General features: G+C 33.8%; 1 protein-coding gene and 2 pseudogenes across 1 annotated transcript; 2 read left to right on the top strand and 1 right to left on the bottom strand.

The window, feature by feature from the left end:
* Positions 1-3,889: 3,889 nt before the first annotated feature.
* Positions 3,890-4,833, top strand: LOC147372137 (olfactory receptor 6C2-like; annotated as a pseudogene).
* A 6,051-nt stretch (positions 4,834-10,884) lies between these two features.
* LOC147372136 (olfactory receptor 6C2-like) lies at positions 10,885-11,769 on the top strand (annotated as a pseudogene).
* An 11,448-nt stretch (positions 11,770-23,217) lies between these two features.
* Positions 23,218-24,156, bottom strand: LOC147372135 (olfactory receptor 6C70-like). Its single transcript, XM_086403608.1, is given in 1 exon segment — positions 23,218-24,156. A coding segment is annotated over 1 exon segment (939 nt).

Below are 24,156 nucleotides of genomic sequence, written 5' to 3'. Positions count from 1 at the left end.
TCAATACCTATCTATCAGAAAGAAACATATCCAGCAGGTAGAAAATCAGTAAGGACATAAAGGAACTCAAGAAGGTCATCAACCAACCAGTTAAAACTCACACCTATACAGTACTTCATCCAGTAACAGGAAAATCTACGTTCTTCTCAAGCTTCATACAGAATTATTGTCAAGACATTTTGGACCATCAAATGCATAAGTGAATTTAAAAATGAGAAATAATAAAGCAGAAGTTTCTATGAAAATCTTCATCAAACTTTCCATTTTCAATTAAATGCCTTTAGGAATTACTATTTTAATCAACTTAAGGAAGTTATGATTGACTGACATAAAAATAAGTGTGATGTTTTGAACCATTAGTAATATTTCTCTTTGTTTAATTTCAGTTGTAATTTTCTCAGAGAAAAAGGAAATTCATGTGCTTGCATTAACCTAAGACCTATTAGCTATAATTTCTGTATTTTACAAATTCTTCAAATATATGTATTAAATGTCTTAACAGAAATAGGTGGATATATAAATGAAAATCCAAATATAGTATATATGCAGAAAGAGCATCAGCTATACCATCAATCTCCAGTTGGAAGATATATGTACGTGTGTGTGGTGTGTCTGTGTACTTTTTCCTTCATCACTCTAAGAGATTAGTTGCAGTAACACCACTCATTGGAAATCCCTCCTTTCGAATATTTATTGAAAGATAAATGAACCAAAATGTATATTGTATGTCAATGTCAATTAGTTTATGGAATTATCTTTTTTTATTATTTTTTTTTACAGTCTGCCTTTCTTGATTATTCATTTTAAATAATCAGTGTGTATATGTCAATCCTAAAATCCCAGTCAATCCCTCCCACTGACATCATTTCCATCTGGGATGGTAAATTCATTCTATAAGTCTATTAAGTATGTCTTATAAGACTATGCAGCATTTTGTAAGAAAAAATACAGTTTTTGAACATTGAGTAATGTCCATACCACATTGAATAAGGTTACATAGTGATACATATGTAACCTGAGAGATTAAGAAAAAAAAAAAAAGGATGACAAGAAGTAGATAGATGGCAATAATCATTCCCTACTACTTCTGAATTAAATCTAATATATATGTTGTATACAACCCAAATTCTCTGGGAGGGTCCTAGTTTTCAAAACTATGAGCCTAGGTCAGCACTTCATCCCCATACTGGTGGCTGCCAACACATGGATTTAATGTTACAAATTGGAGAAACCATCTGATACAGTTCTTCTCCTATCTCAGTATGAATAAAATACAATTTAAAAACAATGAAGAGAAACTCTTCACAGACTCATAAACTATGATTTCAAGGGGAATTTTTTTTCACTCATTGATGTAGTATTACAATCTTTGAGACACTTATTCTAAATTGAAAATGATCAATTACCCCACTTCAGTAATTGTCCGGATGCCTGAAAAAGTAACGATGCAGTGGCTTTTAGTATAAACTCAGTATCAATAAAACGCTTGATTTCTGGAATTAACATTGCATTTCTAGATAACTGAGCATAGAAACACAGAATCAGTGAAAATACAATTACTTATTTGAAAAACCAGGGTTAGAGGCGATGGACCATATAGCTTTTGCCACAGTTGCAAATATCACACTACATCTAAATTATTTTTTTTAAAACGATGCTGGATGCTTGGGGCTGGTGCACTAGGACGACCCAGAGGGATGGTATGGGGAGGGAGGAGGGAGGAGGGTTCAGGATGGGGAACACATGTATAATTTTTTTAAAATTAAAAAAAGAAAAAAAAAGGAAAAGCAAAATAACCAGAAAATGTCTGGCTATAAACTGTTATACAAAAAATTGAATAAAAATACTGAGTATCAGAATTTTAGCCCAAATATGAAGAAACACTTTTGTTGTTTTGTTGTTGTGCTTGTTAAACCTAGACACATAAATTTATTAAGAAAATAGTCTTAGGCATTGACAATACATGTGAGACTACATTAGTTGTTGTTGTTATAAGGGTGAGGAAGTTATGATCTCAGCAAACATATTCTCTAGCTAAGTACTAACATAGTGGCAAGTTTTGCTGTTTGTGGGAACACAGAAGTAGGTATATAGGATCAGACACCTAGCAGAATTGCACAAAACTTTTCAGAGGACGTTTTACTTCAACTGAAAATCAATTATTAGATCTACTCAGTTAAATTGCTGAATATAGGACAGAGTATATAAGTACTTACAATAAAACCATGCACAAATTGGGTGGTTAATAAACGGAATCTGTGAGTACACAGGAAGGGTGATGAAAGTGACAAACCATGTGGATGATCATGACCTGTGATTTAGTCACACTGAAACCAACATGAATGGTTTGGTAGTAGGTTCAGAACAGATGTAGATATGCTTGGTGTTCAAGCCAATATATTAAGTCAGAAAAAATCCATTAGTAGAAGCAGAAACATGTGTTTATTAGCTGAAGAATGTTATATAAAATTGTAGCAATTGTGGAGAAAAAAGGGAGAGGTATGTAATCAGAAATGAAGAGGATTTAAATATGTCCAAGCAATCAAAACAAACAGATAATACAGAAAAATCACATGTGTAATTTTAAAGTTCCTTTATCAAAGCACTTCTTTTAAAAATATAATAAAATTGTGTTTAAAATCCTGTATGCTGCACAACAGTTTGCACAATGATACTATTGTTCATGGAAGAAAACACATTTATCCACAGCAGGAAAGAAGAATGAACAAAAAAAGAGAAAAAACTCGGAGATTCCACATTCTGGTCAAGACTCTAGAGGGAGTCCAAACTGCAAATCATGTGCTAGTATTTTTGGGGCTTCCCAGGTGGTTCAGTGGGTAAAGAATACCCCTACAATGCAGAAGACTCAGGAGGGGCAAGTTCGATCCCTGGGTCAGGAAGATCCCCTGGAGGAGGGCCTAGCAACCCACTCTAGTATTCTTGCCTGGAGAATCCCATGGGCAGAGAAGTCTGGTGGGCAAAAGTCCCTAGGGTCTCAAAGAGTTGGACACAACTGAAGAGACTGAGCATTCACGTTTTAGCATTTTGACAAGAATGGAATTGTTAACCAAATGCACACTTTAATGATGTGTTGTTTCTTTCACTTAACTCTGAATATGGAAAATTTAGGGGAGTCAAATGACATTTTCCTACTCATGAAATTATACTACTTTAGCAATGTATTCAATCATATGCATATTGTCATTGTTTTTTAGTAGCAAAGTTCTGTCCGACTCTTTTGTAATCCCATGGATTGTAGTCCACCAGGTTCCTCAGTCCATGGGATTTCCCAGGCAAGAATCTTGGAGGGTGCTGCCATTTCCTTCTATAGGGGATCTTCCCCACTCAGGCATTAAACCCCTGTCTCTTGTATCTCATGCATTGGTAGGTGGATATTTTTACCACTGAGACACCAGGTAAGCCAATTATATGCATATTATGATTTAAAATATAATATGAAATTGACTGCAAGGAGATCCAACCAGTCCATTCTGAAGGAGATCAGCCCTGGGATTTCTTTGGAAGGAATGATGCTAAAGCTGAAACTCCAGTACTTTGGCCACCTCATGCGAAGAGTTGACTCATTGGAAAAGACTCTGATGCTGGGAGGGATTGGGGTCAGGAGGAGAAGGGGACAACAGAGGATTAGATGGCTGGATGGCATCACCAACTCGATGGATGTGAGTCTGAGTGAACTCCGGGAGTTGGTGATGGACAGGGAGGCCTGGCATGCTGCGATTCATAGGGTCGCAAAGAGTCGGACACGACTGAGCGACTGATCTGATCTGATCTGATCTGATGAAATTGTAATGAAGATAGAGCTGATTAAATTAGTATTTATACAGACAATATGTTCTACATAATAATCTCTGAATAACTGTGAATACTGTTTGGAAAAAAGTCATCAATGATGAAAAACTACCATAGCAACCTTTATTCTGCTGGGATTGACAGATGACCCTCCACTGAAGGTTCTGATTTTTATCTTTCTATCTCTCTCATACATGCTGAATGTCACTGGGAATCTGACCATCATCACATTCATCTTTGTGGATTCCCACAAAATGTTTTTTTTAACAAAATTTCTACTTCCTAGAGATCTCATTAACAACTGCCTGTATTCCCAGATATTTATATATCATTACAACTGGTGACAATGTCATTATCTACAATGCCTGTGCCAGCCAAGTGTTTTTACTGACCTCTTTGCAATAATAGATTTTTTTTCTCCTGGCTACCATGTCTTATGACTGCTATGTGGCCATCTGCAAACCCCTGCATTAAGTGACCATCATGAGCAGCAAAGTCTGCCAGAGACTTGTTTTTTCCTCTTGGTTGGTTGGACTGTTGGTCATAACCTCCCCACTTAGTCTGGGGCTAAATCTGAAATTCCATGATTCCAATGTCATTGATCATTTTCTCTGCAGTCCTTCTCCCCTCCTGTAGATATTCTGTTTAGACACATGGTTCATGGAACAAATTGTTTTAATCTGTGCGGTGCTGACCCTCATTTTGACTCTTAAATATGTAGTTTTATCCTATACTTATACTGTGAAGACAATTTTAGGATTCCCTTCAGCCCAGCAAAGAAGAAAGACTTCTTCCACCTGTTCTTCTCACATGATTGTGGTTTCCACCACATATGGCACATGCATTTTCATCTATATGAATCCTAGAGCCAAGGAAGAAGTGCCTATTAATAGAGTGGTTTCACTACTCATGTCTTCCATTTCACCTATGTTAAATCCATTTATTTATGCACTGAGAAATAAGCAAGTGAAAAAATCCTTCAATGACTTGATCAAATGAATTGCATCATTATTAAAGAAGTAAAATAAAAGAGCAGTCAATAAATAAAGTGATTTATTTATTAAATCAGTACCACTGATTGCTGTACTCAAATATGGATAAAATTCTACAAAAATTCCAGTGAGAACTGAAATTGTGTGATAAGATATTGAATAGAATGAATGAGGGCATGATGTAAAAGTACAATGAACCACTGAGAAAGATAGTTGTAACATTTCTAATGTCCTAGGATAACACAGTAAAAACAAAAATGTGTTGAATAATATCTCTCAAAATTTTTTTTAATATTGATAAAAGAGAAGGTTAAAATGTGAACAATTATAATGCATCAAAGGCACAAAATAATCACAAAGGAAGATAAATAATCCCATTTATGACCCATGAAAGGAAAACCCCATTTATGACCCAGGAAAGGAAAAAATGAACGATGGAAAGGACAAGCTATTGGATTATGAATTAGAGGCTGGAGTTTAAAAGCCCATTTGGTGGCGGGAGTTGAAGAGTCAGAATCCAAATGGTGAAAATACTTAACAGTGACAGAGCAGCATAAAGTCAAGACTTCAAAATTGTGATTTAAGAGGAAAACATTGGCCTCCCATGTAAAAAGACAGCAATTTTCTCTAAGAAATTTTTCTGTCTCTTCTTGAGTTATGAGCTACAAATGAAGACATGGAGACCATTATTATGTTTCTCTTTCTATCTGAGAAAGACTTTACAGCCCAAATTTTATATATATATATATATATATATAAAGCTAATACTATATACAAAAAATGCAGTAGTGAATTCAATGCATGCAGTGAGATAGAGACACTTCATAAGAATTCATAGAAATCATATAAGAGCTACCCTAAGAAGAAATCAAATAATTCTTCAAACATAAATTATTCATTATTAAAAAAACAAATGAAACAAAAATAACTTTTTACTGCTCATTATAAAATTTAGATTAGAATACTTAGCTATTCTAATTGCAAATTAGAATAACTTCATAGATGTACTATAGCAACACCACAACAAAAAAAAATATGTGAAGATATAGTGCTAATGAACAAAGTTTTAGCAAGCCAGAATTTAAAAAATTAATTCAAGGTGTGGAAGACCAATCTATCAGTCTCTATAAAACATTTAAGAAGGCAAATAAAATGCATGTTTAAGGAGATAAAAGGACCAGATTACTTTAAAACTAACCATGGTAAATCACTAGATAAACTTGTTATGATTTCAATTATACAAACAATATCTCTCCATATTTAATTTTATGAAAATGTCTTTATATTTGACAAAATATGATTATGAAGTTATAAGCTATAAAATTCACTGATGAATATAGGTAGGCTATTTCAGATAGAACCAAAAAATAGTCCAAATTATACTATGATCAAGGTGTATTTCCATAATACAAGAGTAGAGATAGATAAGAGATAATAGAGATATAAAGATATGTATACAGAAATAGAAATATATATCAATACATACACACATATATATGAAATATAGACCAATTTTTCTATAACAACAAAATAAAGAAAGAACATTATATTTAGATTTTGATTAATTGATCAAATGATCACTGGATACAAATCAATAATCTCTCCTGCTTCTGCTGCTGCTAAGTCGCTTCAGTTGTGTCCAACTCCGTGCGACACTGTAGACTGTAGCGCACCAGGCACCCCCTTCCCTGGGATTCTCCACGCAAAACGCTGGAGTGGGTTGCCATTTCCTTCTCCAATGCATGAAAGTGAAAGGTGAAAGTGAAGTCACTCAGCCGTGTCCGACTCTTAGCGACCCCATGGACTGCAGCCCACCAGGCTCCTCCGTCCATGAGATTTTCCAGGCAAGAGTACTGGAGTTGGGGTGCCATTAATCTCTCCTATTACACTTAAAGTAAAATGAGAATATAATTAACTACCAAAATAAAATAATTTCTAAAGAAATAAAAGTTACATACTTTTACTGTGCACTCATCTTAATTAAAATCAAGAACAAATGAGAATAAAGAAACAAGTGAGGGATGCTCACCTTCATCCCTGATAATCAGAATTTCATTGCCAGCTTGAAAATGCCATAATATAAGTAATAAAATAGTTGGAATTATTAGAATATAAGTTATGAAACTACTGTAGTTAGAAATTATGAAAACCATGTTTTTTCAAGTGTTTACCTGTTTGAGAAGTGAATATACCTTAATGTAATTTCCATTTTTACATTTTACATGTTTTATTCACTACTTTTTCATTAAAGTACATAAAATAAAGACATATATTTAATTAGAATTGATGAAATCTAATTGAAAACTTACAAACATAGTAAGAACATTTAGTTATTTGGATGAAGAAAGGATGAATGCAATCAAAAAGTTAGTTTCGACAACATTTATAGCAGCAATAAGCTCCTCCATCAAAGCAATCAATCTGACTGCTAAAGAATAGATTCTATCAGGGATTCTATGTGTTACAAAATAAAATACTAATTTTCCCACTCAGTAGACAAATTTAACACAACTCTAGTTGGAATCAACTTTTTAAAAATTTTTCAATTGCAAAAATTATCTCAGTATGAAACAGTTAAATCTCATGAATGTGGAGCACATAAATGAAAAATGATTATTAGTGAATAGAAACTTACTTTAAATAGTATCAAACATATTATAGATCAGTAAAGCCAAATTAATATGGTACTTGCATTAAAAAAGATAAAACATTCAGTAGAACATTTGAGAGCATGAAAGTATACACTAAAAAGTAGCCTTTATTTTTATATAAAGTTTTACTTTACTTGTTAAATAAAAGTGGGATGTTTTCAGTTCATTAAGAAAATCATTGTTTATATAATAATTGCTTCAGTCACAAGAAAAGCTCAAATAAAAAATTTATTTTTTATCCATACAAACGGGTTGCATTCTAAATAATTTAAAATTTTAAGTGTGAAAATAATCCATGAAAACAAGACAAAACAAAGCAGCAGTAACTGTTTCAGGTAATGAATGCTAATGAGCTTCATTGTGGTGGCTATTTCTCAATGTATATTTATAAGAAACTATCAGATTTTATACCTTATACATACATGTATATTTTCATTTGTACCTCAGTAAAGGTGAAAAAATATGTTTTAGAGAAATGAAAGAATGAATACGTACTATATGATTCCATTTATACAATATTTTATAAAATGCAAACTAATCTATAATGATTATGATTATGATTTTTATATAATTTTATAAACTTTTACTTTATAATGATAGAGATGCATAGATATTTGAGAGCAGCAACAGGGATGGGTAGGATAGAGAGAGTAAACAGGAGCACAATGAAACTGGAAAATGAAGGATTAGCATGATGGGCTGATCTTGGGAGTACACATATGTCAGATATCAAATTGTACACTTTAAACAGTGAAGTTTATTGTATGTCAATTATATCTCAATAATGTAGTTAAAAGTTAAAGAGCAAAAAACACTTGATAGCCTTGACTGTATAAAACTATACCAGAGGGATGGTATGGGGAGGGAGGCGGGACAGGGGTTCAGGCCTGGGAACATGTGTACACCCGTGGCGGATTCATGTTGATGTATGTCGAAACCAATACAATATTGTAAAGTAATTAGCCTCCAATTAAAATAAATAAATTTAAATTAAAAAAACTATGAACTATAAGGCAAAACTTAATATCAACATTTAAAGACTCAAAATTTGAAATACATATATAATAAATATAAAAGAATAAGACATGAATCAGTATAAAAATTAATTTACCAAATCTAATTATAGTGGCAAATATTTGCTATAAACTGATCTCATGATTTCTATAATATTATATAAATTTTCTAAAAGCAAAATATTTTTATTGAGAAATTTCACTTCTATAAATTATTCTCACACATTAAAATACATTTGCAAGAGCATCCTTTTGATAGAATAATTAGCAACTTTGGACAATAAAAATAATTTTATGCTTAGTTCAGGTATTGTTTTAAAACTGGCCAAAATTGCCATTGAGATGACATTACTTTGCACCAAAAAAAAAAAATTGATACTCTGAGGTAAACAAGTTATGTTTAAATATATAAAATTGTGTTATTGTTTTCATGAAATACACATAACAAAATTTATCATTTTGACCATTTTTAAGTGTAAAATTCAGTGGCATTAAATCCATTCATATTGCTGTGCATACATGCGTGATTCTCAGTTGCTCAGTCTAGTTCGACTCTTGGCGACCCCATGGACTGCAACCCATCAGGCTTCTTTGTCCATGGGGTTTCCCAGGCAAGAATACTGTGGTGGGTTGCCATTACTTTCTCCAGAGGATCTTCCTAAACCAGGGATCAAATCCATGTCTCCTGCATCTCCTGCACTGCAGGCAGAGTCTTTACCACTGAGCAACCTGGGGAGCCCATATTGTTGCACAATTATAAAAACATATTTTGCATCAAATTACAAGATATGGTGGCAAATTTTTAAGTATTCACAGGTAGTCTGTGCCAAGACAGAAATATCTAAGTATAAGTTCTATAATGTAAACATTAAACTAGTATAATTTTATAAACTTTCCTTTCTCTTATCTGATTGGAATTGTCCAATAATAAAACATTCATATAATTAAGGTTTTCATTCATATAATTAAGCAGTTAATTTTTTCAAGATTTTTGTAATGATTTATGTAATTGAAATGATACCGCTTTCCTGCTGACTTGGGTCAAACGCTGCTGTAACATCCTCCTGTCTCCAAAGACACAGTGTTATGTGTTTTTTTGCCAAACTTCATTACTCAGAAGATTAAGTAATGACTCTTGATTGTAGATCAGCAAGGACCATTTGTTTGTATCACCTAGTTGTATTTTCTGCAAATTAAAAAGAAAAGTGACATTTGACACTGACTGTAATAGCATTTCCTCTGTCCTGCTGATTTAACATATATCTCCTCTAGCAGTCGAGAGAGCTCCTCAGCTCTTACTATAATTTATTTTTGTTTCAATAATGGAGATAGTAAGAAAATATTTGGAGGTTTGGCTGGAAGATGTAGAAGGGAAGGGAAGGTGATTATCATATGTATCAGCAGTAGAGGTTACATACATATTCAGTAAAGGTAATGCAGGAAAAAAAATGTGGACTATGTAGCAGGAGATGGTGGGCAAGCAGCAGGGCTTAGTTTGTTTGTAATAATTAAGCACACTTAACCTGAAAAGTGTGTTTGAGCAAGCTCCAGGAGTTGGTGATGGACAGGGAAGCCTGGTGTGCTGCAGTCCATGGGTTAGCAGAGTCGGACACAACCAAGCGACTGAAGTGAACAGAACTGAACCTAAGAAGAAACTAGCACGCAAAATTTTCTTTTGGAGCAAAGACCTTAAATTTTGCTCTAGAGTCTATAGAGTAAACCCCAGTTATCATAGCACTGTTTTAAAAAGATTCAAGGTGTCAAGAAAGGATATGAATTCAAGGACGCAATTTTCTGATTTCATTTCTAGATAAGGAAAAATCTTGAAAGCCGAAAGATATCACTGAAACCCATAAAACTTCTCAGCATCTACTTAGTCACAGTGGAAAATCTTAAACACAAAATAGATATAAAACATGTTGGTGTGTGTATATATAGATATATAGATATATATATGAGAAGGCAATGGCACCCCACTCCAGTACTCTTGCCTGGAAAATCCCATGGATGGAAAAGCTTGGGCTGCAGTCCATGGGGTCGCTAAGAGTCAGACACTACTGAGCGACTTCACTTTCACTTTTCATTTTCATGCATTGGAGAAAGAAATGGCAACCCACTCGGGTGTTCTTGCCTGGAGAATCAGAGGGACGGGGAGCCTGGTGGGCTGCCGTCTATGAGGTCGCACAGAGTCAGACACGACTGAGGCGATTAGCAGCATGTATGTATATGTATATGTATATATATATATATATATGTATATATATATACACACACACATACACATTAACAAATATAACACATTATATATAATAAAATAAAAGATTAAATAAAAAATTTAAATCAGTTAAAATAGTATATAACAAAAAGAAAATTTCTCTAAATTTCACATACAGATTGAAGAGAAGTCAGATGTCTGTGATGAGAAACAGAAAAACACTCATTCTGCTGGGACTGACAGATGAGTCAGAGCTGCATGTTCTAATTTTTATCTTTTGATTCCTCACCAACACACTGATTTTAACCAGAAACCTGACCATAATCACACTCACATTTGTGGATTCCCACCTGAAAACACCAATGTACTTTTTCTTAAAAAATGTCTCCCTGGAGATCTCCTTCACATTTTCTTCTATCCCCAGATACCTGTATAACATAGCTACAGGTGACAGGGTCATTACCTATAATGCTTGTGTCATTCAAGTATCTTTTACTGACCTCTGTGGAGTAACAGAATTTTTTCTGCTGGCCACCATGTCCTATGACCATTGCGTGCCCATCTGCAAACGCTTGCACTATGTGACCATCATGAGCAACAGAGTCTGCAGGATTCTCATCATCTTTTGTTGGATGGCTGGTTTGTGTGTATTAATCCCACCACTTAGCCTTGGTTTAAATCTAAAATTTTGTGACTCTAACAAGATTGATCATTTTGACTGTGATGCATTTCCTTTATTGAAAATCTCATGCTCAGACACATGGTTGATGGAACAGATGGTTATAATCTGTGCTGTGCTGACCCTAAATATGACTCTTATTTGTGTAGTTCTGTCATATGCCTGCATCATCAAGACAATTTTGAGATTCCGTTCTGCTCAGCAAAGGAAAAAGCCCTTTTTGACCTGTTCTTCTCACATGAGAGTGGTTTCCATCACCTATGGCACATGTATTTTCATCTACCTGAATCCTACAGCAAAGGGAGAAGTGACCATTAAAAAAGTGGTTTCACTCCTCATTTTTTCTGTTTCATCTACGTTGAACTCATTTATTTATACCTTCAGAAACAACCAAGTTAAGAAAGCCTAAGGACTCAATGAAAAGAATTGCCTTGCTCTCATCTAAGTATGAAAAAAATATTTTTAAAATATCATCTCAAAAGGATAGGAAAGAGACATTTTTGAAGCTTATAATTTACTATTAGCAAAATACATATTATTACACTGAACACACATATATATTAGATAAAATTTAATATTCTTTTGAAACTATGGTAAAAGTTGTCAATAGAATGTATCAGAAATAATGATTTAACTGGTTAGAGCAATAATCTATAAAAACATGTGGATAATCAGGAGAATATAGGCAGGCATATGGGAGCAGAGGTTGCACTATAGATCACAGAGACTTAAGGCTGAAGTCTCAGGATTACTGCAGTAAGAGCACTTGTGACAAAATAGATGCACATGTAATGAAAGTTTGAATTAGTAAATCATACTTATTTTCATGGAAAAATTACATTTTTTCCTGAGAAGTATTATCTGCAGCTTACACAGCTGTGAGTCAAGGGAAAAACATTCCTCAGTATATTTGAACCTGTGCCAACATCTAACATCAATTAAGCTTTTATATTCCAGATTCTATCATAATAATCTAAATTATTAGATACAACAAGTTGAAAAATCCACGCAAATGTAATTCCTTGGAAATTATAGCTTTTACACCAAATCAACTAATTACTATCAGGAAAGCAATGAAATACAGATATAACATCACAAATTTGGAACACTGAAAAAGCTATGGTCAATAGGAATTCTGTTAACTTAAATTATTCATTATTTACAAAAATGTAAACTAGTCCCATGGAGAAGGCAATGGCACCCCACTCCAGTACTCTTGCCTGGAAAATCCCATGGATGGAGGAGCCTGGTAGGCTGCAGTCCATGGGGTCGCTAAGAGTTGGACATGACTGAGCGACTTCACTTTCACTTTTCACTTTCATGCATTGGAATAGGAAATGACAACCCACTCCAGTGTTCTTGCCCGGAGAATTCCAGGGAATGGGGAGCCTGGTGGGCTGCCATCTCTGGGGTCACACAGAGTCGGACACAACTGAAGCGACTTAGCAGCAGCAGCAGCAGCAGCAGCAAACTAGTCCCAAAGAGGGGAATTTGTACTCATCTGAAAAAAATGAAAAAAATGAAGAATTTACAAAAGTAAATGGAAAATGTAACTTACTATGGGTAGAAAATGAAGTCAGTTAAGTAAGCTAAAGAGATTAAAAACCACTTATTTGAAAAGTCCAACAGCATAGCTAAATCCCACTCCAATGAATGTAATGAGTGAAAAACAAATACTCGATATGTTATTGGGAGATCTGGGACAAACAATAACATAAGGAAACAAAATAATTAGAAAAAATATGAGGGAGAATAAATAAATGATTGCATTTGATTGATATCAAAGTCTTATTCAAATTTTGCTTTTCTGAAATGGAGGTATTGTATGTCATACAATGAATGATATCAATCACCGTTTAATCAGCAACATTTTGTTTTCAATAGTAATACACAATAAAATTGTATGTCTTAAAGTGATGTCTTAAAATTGATGAAATTTGATATTTTTTAAAAAATCTTGAGGAAATTCTTACATATTCAGAAAATGCAAGAAATTCTAATAGGGAAATAGTGCAATTAATGAGGGAATTTGGTTTCTAGATGAAAAAATGGAAAATATTTAAAAATCAGTAGACAATCATAGCAATAAGCAATGGGAAATTTGTAATATGAGTATGTACACATGTATTTATGTATTTTGGAATAAGCAGTCTATAAGTAATTATAGATTATGTATTGAATTAAATATTACTTTATTTGTGTACACCCATTAATCAAAGTAGAACATTGAAACAAGACAAATTTTAATACAGGATATCTGAGGCAGAAACTAAATGATGCAATCAGAAAGAAGAATGGGTAGAACAAGACAAAAAAATAAAAATGAAACATTGATCATAAAATCACATGAAATATGAGTTTCAGTATATACATATATATGTATACATATATTTGAGTATAAACAAACTTTTTTTTTCAAATACACTTAATCCTACATTTGAATGATAGATGATTAAATATCTGTTGGCAAGTGAAAGAAATGAAGTTGCAGTTTATTTTCTTAATATTAGTTCAATAAAAATACAAATGTGAAAAGATAAGCTCTTTGAATGTGTAAATATTGTACATTATACAATGGAGTGTTATTCATCCATAAACAGTGGGAAATCATATCACTTGTGACAGCATGACTGGACCTTGAGGGTATTATGTTAAGTGAAATAAGTCAGAAATAGAAAGACAAATACTGTATAATCTCGTTTTTTTTGTGGAATTAAGCAACAAAAACAAAACAAAGAAGCCAGCCTCATAGAGAAAGAGATCATATTTGTGGTTACCAGAAGAGGGAGGGCAGAGGCAAATGAAGAACATAATGCTAACACTGCTGTAAGGTATATTTGAAAGTTATGAGAGTAATCCTAAGAGTTTTCATCAAAAAGGAGAAAACATGTTTTGTATCTATATGAGATGGATGTTCACTATACTTTTGTAGTAATCATTTCACAATGTATGTAAGTTATTATGCTGAATGTCATAAACTTGCCATCCAGTGTGGCATATCAACTGTATCTCAATAAAACTATAAAACATTAAACATAAAAATCCCATTAAAAAGAAGAGCACTGTAAACTCAAACAAGTGGAGGCTATCTGAAAAGACCAAGGTGGAAGTTAGTAAAATAGAAAAATATTTGAGAAATCATCAAGATTAATGAAGGCATGCCAATAATGTGACATTGGTATAAGAATAAACAAATATATAAATATTTGAGAGAATAAAGAGTGAAGGAATAATCTATACAAGTATGGTAAAATGAGGTATGACAAAGCAGTACAGATAGAGTAACATTTTCAAAAATCCTGGGCTGTCAGAAATATTTTAGACTTTATCCTGGTTATTTTGCTTGTTTATTCCTGGTAAACTTGTGAAAATCAATCTTGAAATTCAGGCAATATATGTTAACTTTTAATATGTATATATTTCAGTACAAATATTTAAATAAAAAATAGCGTAGAATGAAAAGCATACAGCTAATATCACAATTAATAGCAAAAAAAAATTAAAAAGGGCAATGTTTTCTACCTAAGATCAGGAATAAGAAAAAGAGAGCCATAGCAAAATTTCATAAAAATAAAAATTAAACACATGGAGATTTTTTTAATAAGTGGAACTATTATTAAACAACATGCTTGTTTATGTAGACAAGAATACCAAAAAAAAAAAAAAAACTGCTAGAACTAAGAAAACATAGCAAGGGCACAGAATAAAATGTCAGTGCACAAAAATTAACTGTATTTCTACATACTAGCAACAAACAATCTGAAAACAAAATTCTTAAAATTCAAAATAACCTAAAATGCCTTTAGAATGAATTTAACAAAAGGCATCTAAGCAATGACATCACTTTGCTGACGAAGGTCCATAGAGTCAAAGCTATGGTTTTTCCAGTAGTCATGTACGGATGTGAGAGTTGGATCATAAAGAAGGCTGAGCACCAAAGAATTGATGCTTTCAAATTGTGGTGCTAGAGAAGAGTCCCTTGGACAGCAAGGAGATCAAACCAGTTAATTCTAAAGGAATCAATTCTGAATATTTATTGGAGGGACTGATGCTGGAGCTGAGCTCCAATACTTTAGCCACCTGATGCAAAGTGCTAATTCATTGGAAAAGACCCCGATTCCGGGAAAGAGTGAAGTCAAAAGGAGAAGAGGGAGGCAGAGAATGACATGATTAGATAACACCACCAACTCAGTGGACATGAATTTGAGCAAACTCAGAGAGATAGTGAAGAACAAGGAAACCTGGTGTGCTGCAGTTCATGGGTTCGCAGAGTCAGATACAACTTAGTGACTGAACAAAAACAAAATCTACACAGAAAATACAAAACATCACTAAGATAAGTCAAACCTAAGGAAATGGAGCTGCAGACCACTTCCTTGGGTTGAAATAGTTTATGAGTGTTTTTTTTTTTTTTTTAATCCATAGATTCAAAGCATCCTCATTCAAATTCCAAGCAGGATTTTTGTCAAAATTGATGAATTGATATTAAAATTCACACAGAAACTGCAAGGACCCAGTAAAATCAAAATAATTTTAAACATGATTAACATATTTGGGGAGTATACACTACCTGATTAATGTAAGCTACAATAATTTCATCAGGTTTTGCCGGGTGGCTCAGTGGTAAAGAATCTGCATGCCAATGCAGGAGACATGAGTTCAGTCTCTGGGTTAGGAAGATCCCCTGGAGAAGGGAATGACAACCCACTCCAGAGTAAAGAATCTGCATGCCAATGCAGGAGACATGAGTTCAGTCTCTGGGTTAGGAAGATCCCCTGGAGAAGGGAATGACAACCCACTCCAGTATTCTTGCCTGGGAAATTCCATGGACAGAGGAAGCTGGCAGGCTACAGCCCATGGAGTCTCAAAGATTTGGACATGACTTAGTCACTAAACACCAATTTCATAGAAGGTGAAACTTCCAGAATGGCTGTGTGAGAAGATCAGCAAAAATTCTCCCTGAAAAACAAGAATAAATATGGACCAAAATTGGCAGATTTTTTTCCTACTGATGCTTTTTAAAATATTCATTTCCGAAACACACGTTTATGAACTCTATCTGCAGGGTTCATTATAACATGAAAATTTGCAGTCACAAAGTAAGGGCTCTGAGACAGGAGAAGGAAAAAGAGAGAGAGAGCTCAACATGTTTAAAAAATCAAGAAACCTGAGTGAAGGTTACATGTTCTTGTAACTTTTCTTGTATATCTAAAATGATTTCAAAAATTTAAGATTTTCAAAATATTAAAGAAATATATGCCAACTAAATCCAAAGATTGTGAGACTGGATTGAAAGATAAGACTCAACCATATGCTACTTACCGGAGACAATCTGTAGGAAGAGATAGAAGGAAAAATATGGATAGAGAGATTTACCCATGCAAATACCAACAAAAGAAAGCTGATTGAGGTGTATAAATATGAGATAAGGTAGACTTCAAAGACATATTATAATCAATAAAGAGATACTTTTCATGATATACAATGTTCAACTCAATAAGATTACATAAGTTATTTTTTTGCAGTTAACGTTGAAATACATGAAATTAAAATTGATAGAATAAAAGATAAAAATAGAAAGATCCAGAATTATAAAGATTTATAGCTGATGAAGCAGACACCTGTACTGAATTCAGTGCAGACATAGGAAGTTTGAACAACACTGAAACCTACTATTATGATTGACATTTAGAGAACTCCCTATCAGTAATTGTATTATATACATATTTTTTAATTTCACAAAGAACACTCATAACATAGAATATTTGTTGGAGCTTTGTCTCAACAAATATCCAAATATTGAAGTAACTTAGATTACATTATATAACCAAAATGGAATTGAACTAAAAATTAACATTTCAATAAAAGATTACTAGAAAGCCATGAAACATTTGAAATTATGTAACCACTTACACATAGCTTGTGGATTAGTAGGAGAAAAGAAGGTGGGAGGATAGAAACTGTATTGAACTACATGAAAATGCTGTATTTGTAAGAAAATTCAAGTTTTAAATGCATATATTTTCAAAAAGAAATATTAAGTACTTAAACTTCCATCAGTATGTACATTGGGGACTACCAATATAAGATATTCAAAGCCAAAGATGGTTTTAAAAACTAATGAAGTATTCAGAAAATGAATACTATACACCAGGAATTTTTCTGCTGAAACTGGTAGAAATTATTGAAGTGATACTTAGTTCCTAGTGTTTATAAGTCTGAAAAGTCACAGTTTATGATTCACTTCTACAAACGTTTCCTACTTTAAATGTTCTTAATAAATCTGCATGCTGCTGCTGCTGCTAAGTCGCATCAGTCATGTCTGTGTGACCCCATAGACGGCAGCCCACAAGGCTCCCCCATCCGTGGGATTCTCCTGGCAAGAATACTGGAGTGGGTTGCCATTTCCTTCTCCAATGCATTAAAGTGAAAAGTGAAAGTGAAGTTGCTCAGTCGTGTCTGACCCTCAGCGACCCCATGGACTAGTAATGTATAAAAATAATATATCTATGTGTATACATACAGATGTCAACAACAGCTAACTGTTTACCATGTATGATCATACATGTATTTTCTTTGTATTTATTTTTACAATTAAAATTAAAGTCGTTCCCTGTAATTAAAAGAGTCTATGATGAAGTTCATGTTTATTTCTGTTTCTAAGAACTCTGTCCCCATTGTTCCTTCAGGAGTATTTCTTTCCCCCAAAGTTAATTACATGCTAAATTCCTTAATGACTTTTGAACCAGTCACCAAGGACCTAAGTGTTTATTCACTTAGTTATGATACATTAAAAAAATGATAGTATTTCAAAGGAATCATATCATCAAGCTCTCTAAAAAACAGAGTGATATCTTGTGCATGCCAGCCTTTTTACTTAGAGTACAAGTAAACATTGTTCGATTTCAGTGGGACCAAAATCTTGAGGAAATCTCAAAATGTTTTATTTTTTTATTATTATTTTTTTAATTAAAAAAAATCAAAATGTTTTAGAGATAGAAAACTTGGGAATCTTTGCCTGTGAATGTGTTAGTGTTGTTTCCTAAAGAAACAGTGATTGGCAGTGTACCTACCTATTTCTACTCCTTGGAATTTGATACATTCCTGCTCAGCTACTGTCACCTTGAGGCATTTGGGAGTGAAATGACTATCTGAAGCTATCATTACCAGAAGTGTGTTCATCTTGGTCACTTATCCTCAACTTATCAGAATGATAGACTGATGCTTGCCTCTGAGAGCTAAGATGATTTCATATTTTCTGAAAAGATCTTTTTACGAAGTTAAGACAAGTCATGAAATAAATATATGAAAATCGTGTTGGCCTGCTTATGCACTGGTAAAACTAAGTTATCTCAGTGTAACATTATTTTTGAACATCCAAAGCAAACTTTCTTGGTATCCCAAGCACATGTGAAAAAATACAGAGACTAACATACATGGTAGTTGTGTCTTGAGCTCTAACATTTTAGAGGAAAATCTTGGTGAGTGAGAAGAAGCAAAATAGTGAGTTAAAAGTGAATTGAAGAATAATTGGAAAAAAAGGGCTATCAGACTACCAGTAAAATCACCTACATCAACAGTCTCTTCTGCTTCTATGGCTGAGACAGAATTAAACAAGTGTACTGCAAAGTAAAACAAACTGAAAAGAAGAATTTGAGAATGTGGAAAGAGTTATAAAAATAAGCTCTCTCATACAGTAAAAGCAATTTTGAGAAAACATTCCCTTAATCAACCATGGAATACATATCAGTTAGAGGTGAGGATAGATATCTGTTCACAATTCATTGTTAAGTTCAAGATGAAAATCTCTGCAAACCACTTTACAAGAAGTAGTTTTGCTAATACCCACTGATAACATGATTTTGATACATTTTTTCAATATTAATCTCAATTTTATAAACAGACAGGCTGAAATCAGGAGCCTGTGATGAGAAACCATACAAGACTAACAGCATTTATCCTGATGGGATTGACCAATGACCCACAATTCCAAGTTCTAGTATTTATCTTTCTGCTTAAGTTACATATGTTGAGTGTAACTGGCAATCTAACCATCATCTCCCTCACCTTAGTGAATTCACAGCTTAAATCTGCCATGTGGAACCTTCTCCAGGATAGATCACATCCTGGGCCATAAATCTAGCCTTGGTAAATTCAAAAAAATAGAAATCATTCCAAGCATCTTTTCTGACCACAATGCAGTAAGATTAGATCTCAATTACAGGAGAAAAACTATTAAAAATTCCAACATATGGAGGCTGAACAACACGCTGCTGAATAACCAACAAATCATAGAAGAATACAAAAAAGAAATCAAAATTTGCATAGAAACGAATGAAAATGAAAACACAACAACCCAAAACCTGTGGGACACTGTAAAAGCAGTGCTAAGGGGAAAGTTCATAGCAATACAGGCATACCTCAAGAAACAAGAAAAAAGTCAAATAAATAACCTAACCCTACACCTAAAGCAACTAGAAAAGGAAGAAATGAAGAACCCCAGGGTTAATAGAAGGAAAGAAATGTTAAAAATTAGGGCAGAAATAAATGCAAAAGAAACAAAAGAGACCATAGCAAAAATAAACAAAGCCAAAAGCTGGTTCTTTGAAAGGATAAATAAAATTGACAAACTATTAGCCAGACTCCTCAAGAAACAAAGGGAGAAAAATCAAATCAATAAAATTAGAAGTGAAAATGGAGAGATCACAACAGACAACACAGAAATACAAAGGATCATAAGAGACTACTATCAACAATTATATGCCAATAAACTGGACAACGTGGAAGAAATGGACAAATTCTTAGAAAAGTACAACTTTCCAAAACTCGACCAGGAAGAAATAGAAAATCTTAACAGACCCATCACAAGCACGGAAATTGAAACTGTAATCAGAAATCTTCCAGCAAACAAAAGCCGAGATCCAGACGGCTTCACAGCTGAATTCTACCAAAAATTTAGAGAAGAGCTAACACCTATCCTACTCAAACTCTTCAAAAAAATTGCAGAGGAAGGGAAACTTCCAAACTCATTCTATGAGGCCACCATCACCCTAATACCAAAACCTGACAAAGATCCCACAAAAAAAGAAAACTACAGGCCAATATCACTGATGAACATAGATGCAAAAATCCTTAACAAAATTTTAGCAATCAGAATCCAACAATACATTAAAAAGATCATACACCATGACCAAGTGGGCTTTATCCCAGGGATGCAAGGATTCTTCAATATCCGCAAATCAATCAATGTAATACACCACATTAACAAATTGAAAAATAAAAACCGTATGATTATCTCAATAGATGCAGAGAAAGCCTTTGACAAAATTCAACATCCATTTATGATAAAAACTCTCCAGAAAGCAAGAATAGAAGGAACGTACCTCGACATAATAAAGGCTATATATGACAAACCCACAGCAAACATTATCCTCAATGGTGAAAAATTGAAAGCATTTCCTCTGAAGTCAAGAACAGGACAAGGGTGCCCATTTTCACCATTACTATTCAACATAGTTTTGGAAGTTTTAGCCACAGCAATCAGAGCAGAAAAAGAAATAAAAGGAATCCAAATTGGAAAAGAAGAAGTAAAACTCTCACTGTTTGCAGATGACATGATCCTGTACACAGAAAACCCTAAAGACTCCACCAGAAAATTACTAGAACTAATCAATGATTATAGTAAAGTTGCAGGATATAAAATCAACACACAGAAATCCCTTGCATTCCTATACACTAGTAATGAGAAAATAGAAAGAGAAATTAAGGAAACAATTCCATTCACCATTGCAACGGAAAGAATAAAATACTTAGGAATATATCTACCTAAAGAAACTAAAGACCAATTTTAGAAAACTATAAAATATTGGTGAAAGAAATCAAAGAGGACACTAATGGATGGAGAAATATACCATGTTCATGGATTGGAAGAATCAATATAGTGAAAATGAGTATACTACCCAAAGCAATTTATAGATTCAATGCAATCCCTATCAAGCTACCAATGGTATTCTTCACAGAGCTAGAACAAATAATTTCACAATTTGTATGGAAATACAAAAAACCTCGAATAGCCAAAGCTATCTTGAGAAAGAAGAATGGAACTTGAGGAATCAACCTACCTGACTTCAGGCTCTACTACAAAGCAACAGTCATCAAGACAGTATGGTACTGGCACAAAGAAGGAAATATAGATCAGTGGAACAAAATAGAAAGCCCAGAGATATATCCAGGCACCTACGGACACCTTATCTTCGACAAAGGAGGCAAGAATATACAATGGATTAAAGACAATCTCTTTAACAAGTGGTGCTGGGAAAACTGGTCAACCACTTGTAAAAGAATGAAACTAGAGCACTTTCTAACACCATACACAAAAATAAAGTCAAGATGGATTAAAGATCTCAATGTAAGACCAGAAACTATAAAACTCCTAGAGGAGAACATAGGCAAAACACTCTCCGACATACATCACAGCAGGATCCTCTATGACCCACCTCCCAGAATATTGGAAATAAAAGCAAAAATAAACAAATGGGACCTAATTAAACTTAAAAGCTTCTGCACAACAAGGAAACTATTAGCAAGGTGAAAAGACAGCCTTCAGGATGGGAGAAAATCATAGCAAATGAAGCAACTGACAAAAAACTAATCTCAAAAATATACAAGCAACTCCTACAGCTCAACTTCAGAAAAATACATGACCCAATCAAAAAATGGGCCAAAGAACTAAATAGACATTTCTCCAAAGAAGACATACAGATGACTAACAAACACATGAAAAGATGCTCAACATCACTCATTATCAGAGAAATGCAAATCCAAACCACTATGAGGTACCATTTCACGCCAAGTCAGAATGGCTGTGATCCAAAAGTCTACAAGCAATAAATGCTGGAGAGGGTGTGGAGAAAAGGGAACCCTCTTACACTGTTGGTGGCAATGCAAACTAGTACAGCCACTATGGAGAACAGTGTGGAGATTCCTTAAAAAACTGGAAATAGAACTGCCTTATGATCCAGCAATCCCACAGCTGGGGATACACACTGAGGAAACCAGAATTGAAAGAGACACGTGTACCCCAGTGTTCATCGCAGCACTGTTTATAATAGCCAGGACATGGAAGCAACCTAGATGTCCATCAGCAGATGAATGGATAAGAAAGCTATGGTACATATACACAACGGAGTATTACTCAGCCATTAAAAGGAATTCATTTGAATCCGTTCTAATGAGATGGATATAACCTACAAGGGAAAAGAGGCTGAAAAAAAAAGAACATATGTAACTTAATTATTTTGCTGTTCACCTGAAACTAATACAACATTATAAATTAACCATGCTTCAATTTAATAGGAAATTATTCTTGTTTACTAAGCTGACAAAAATTTTAAAATTGATTCAAAAAACACTTTACAAAATAATACTCTACAATACACTTTTAAAGAATAAGGTCTCCTGGAGCTTCTTAAGCATATTTAATAATTCAGTTTAAGAATTTTTAAAACTATGGCTTTTAAATGAATCATGGAACATTCATTTAAATTACTTAAGAAATACAATACTCCAAAAATTTATATTCCATAATACAACCAAATCCCTCTATTCATTTTATTCTAACATTTTATTAGAGAAAATAAATTTTGCAATTTTATATTTCTAACACAGAAATACTTCATTTTGAAGAACAGAAAGTTAAATTTAGATGTATAGAATGGAAAGGTTTTCTAAGCTCAAGTAAGCACAAGTTATATAATAAGTTAAATATTAGAGATCAATTCTTGTACTAGAAGCATCAAAAGAGCTTGTGTTCAATGTTTCTTTTATGCTTTCATGTTGATCATTTCAATAAACAGTATTACTTGTCTGAAGCAGAAAATATCTTTCTAAATACATCTCCGAAGGCTTGTTTAACTTGCTGGTTCCTCAGAGTATAAATGAATGGGTTCAACAAAGGAGCAATTGAAGTATTTAATACAGCCACTCCTTTGCTTAAAGTGATCCTGTCATTTGGTGAGGGCTTTATGTAGATGAATATACAACTACCATAAGTGATGGATACAATAATCATGTGAGAAGAGCAGGTAGAAGAGGCTTTTTTCTTTTGTTGAGCTGAAGGAAATTTTAGAATTGTCTTGACGATATAAGAGTAAGAAAGAATTACCAATAGCAATGTGACCACGAGGATTATCACAGCTAATAAAAATGCAATCATTTCTAGTAAATGTGTGTCTGAGCAAGAAAGTTGTAGGATAGGAGAAATATCACAAATGAAATGATCAATGACATTTGAATCACAGAAATCCAGGTGAAGATCCAAAATTAGTGGAGGGAAAATAACCAAGAATCCAGTTGCCCAAGAACTGAGTACCAGATGATGACAAATTGTGCTGCTCATGATGGATGTATAATGCAAAGGCTTGCAAATGGCAACGTAACGGTCCTAGGACATAGCCGCCAGAAGGAAAAATTCTGTAAGTCCCAAGAATATGTAAAAAAATAACTGAGACAGGCAACCAATATGAGAAATCGTCTTTTCTCTGTTTACAGTGGTGATTAGGAATCTGGGGATGCAAGCATTTGTGAATGAAATTTCCAGGAAAGAGAAATTACGGAGAAAGAAATACATTGGGGTCTTGAGATGGGAATCCAACAGAGTGAGGGTAATGATGGTTAAGTTTCCAATCATGCTCAACGTGTAATTTAGAAGTAGAAACAAAAAAATTAGGATCTGTAACTGAGAATCATCTGTCAGTCCCAGAAGGATAAACTCTGTGTGCCTTGTATGGTTCCTCAT

The sequence above is a fragment of the Bos grunniens genome, chromosome 5 (assembly GCF_055505025.1).
Source record: "Bos grunniens cultivar Pamir isolate PY7600 chromosome 5, Bosgru_T2T1.0, whole genome shotgun sequence".
Classification (NCBI taxonomy): Eukaryota; Metazoa; Chordata; class Mammalia; order Artiodactyla; family Bovidae; genus Bos; species Bos grunniens.
This window is presented reverse-complemented; position numbering and strand designations above follow the sequence as displayed.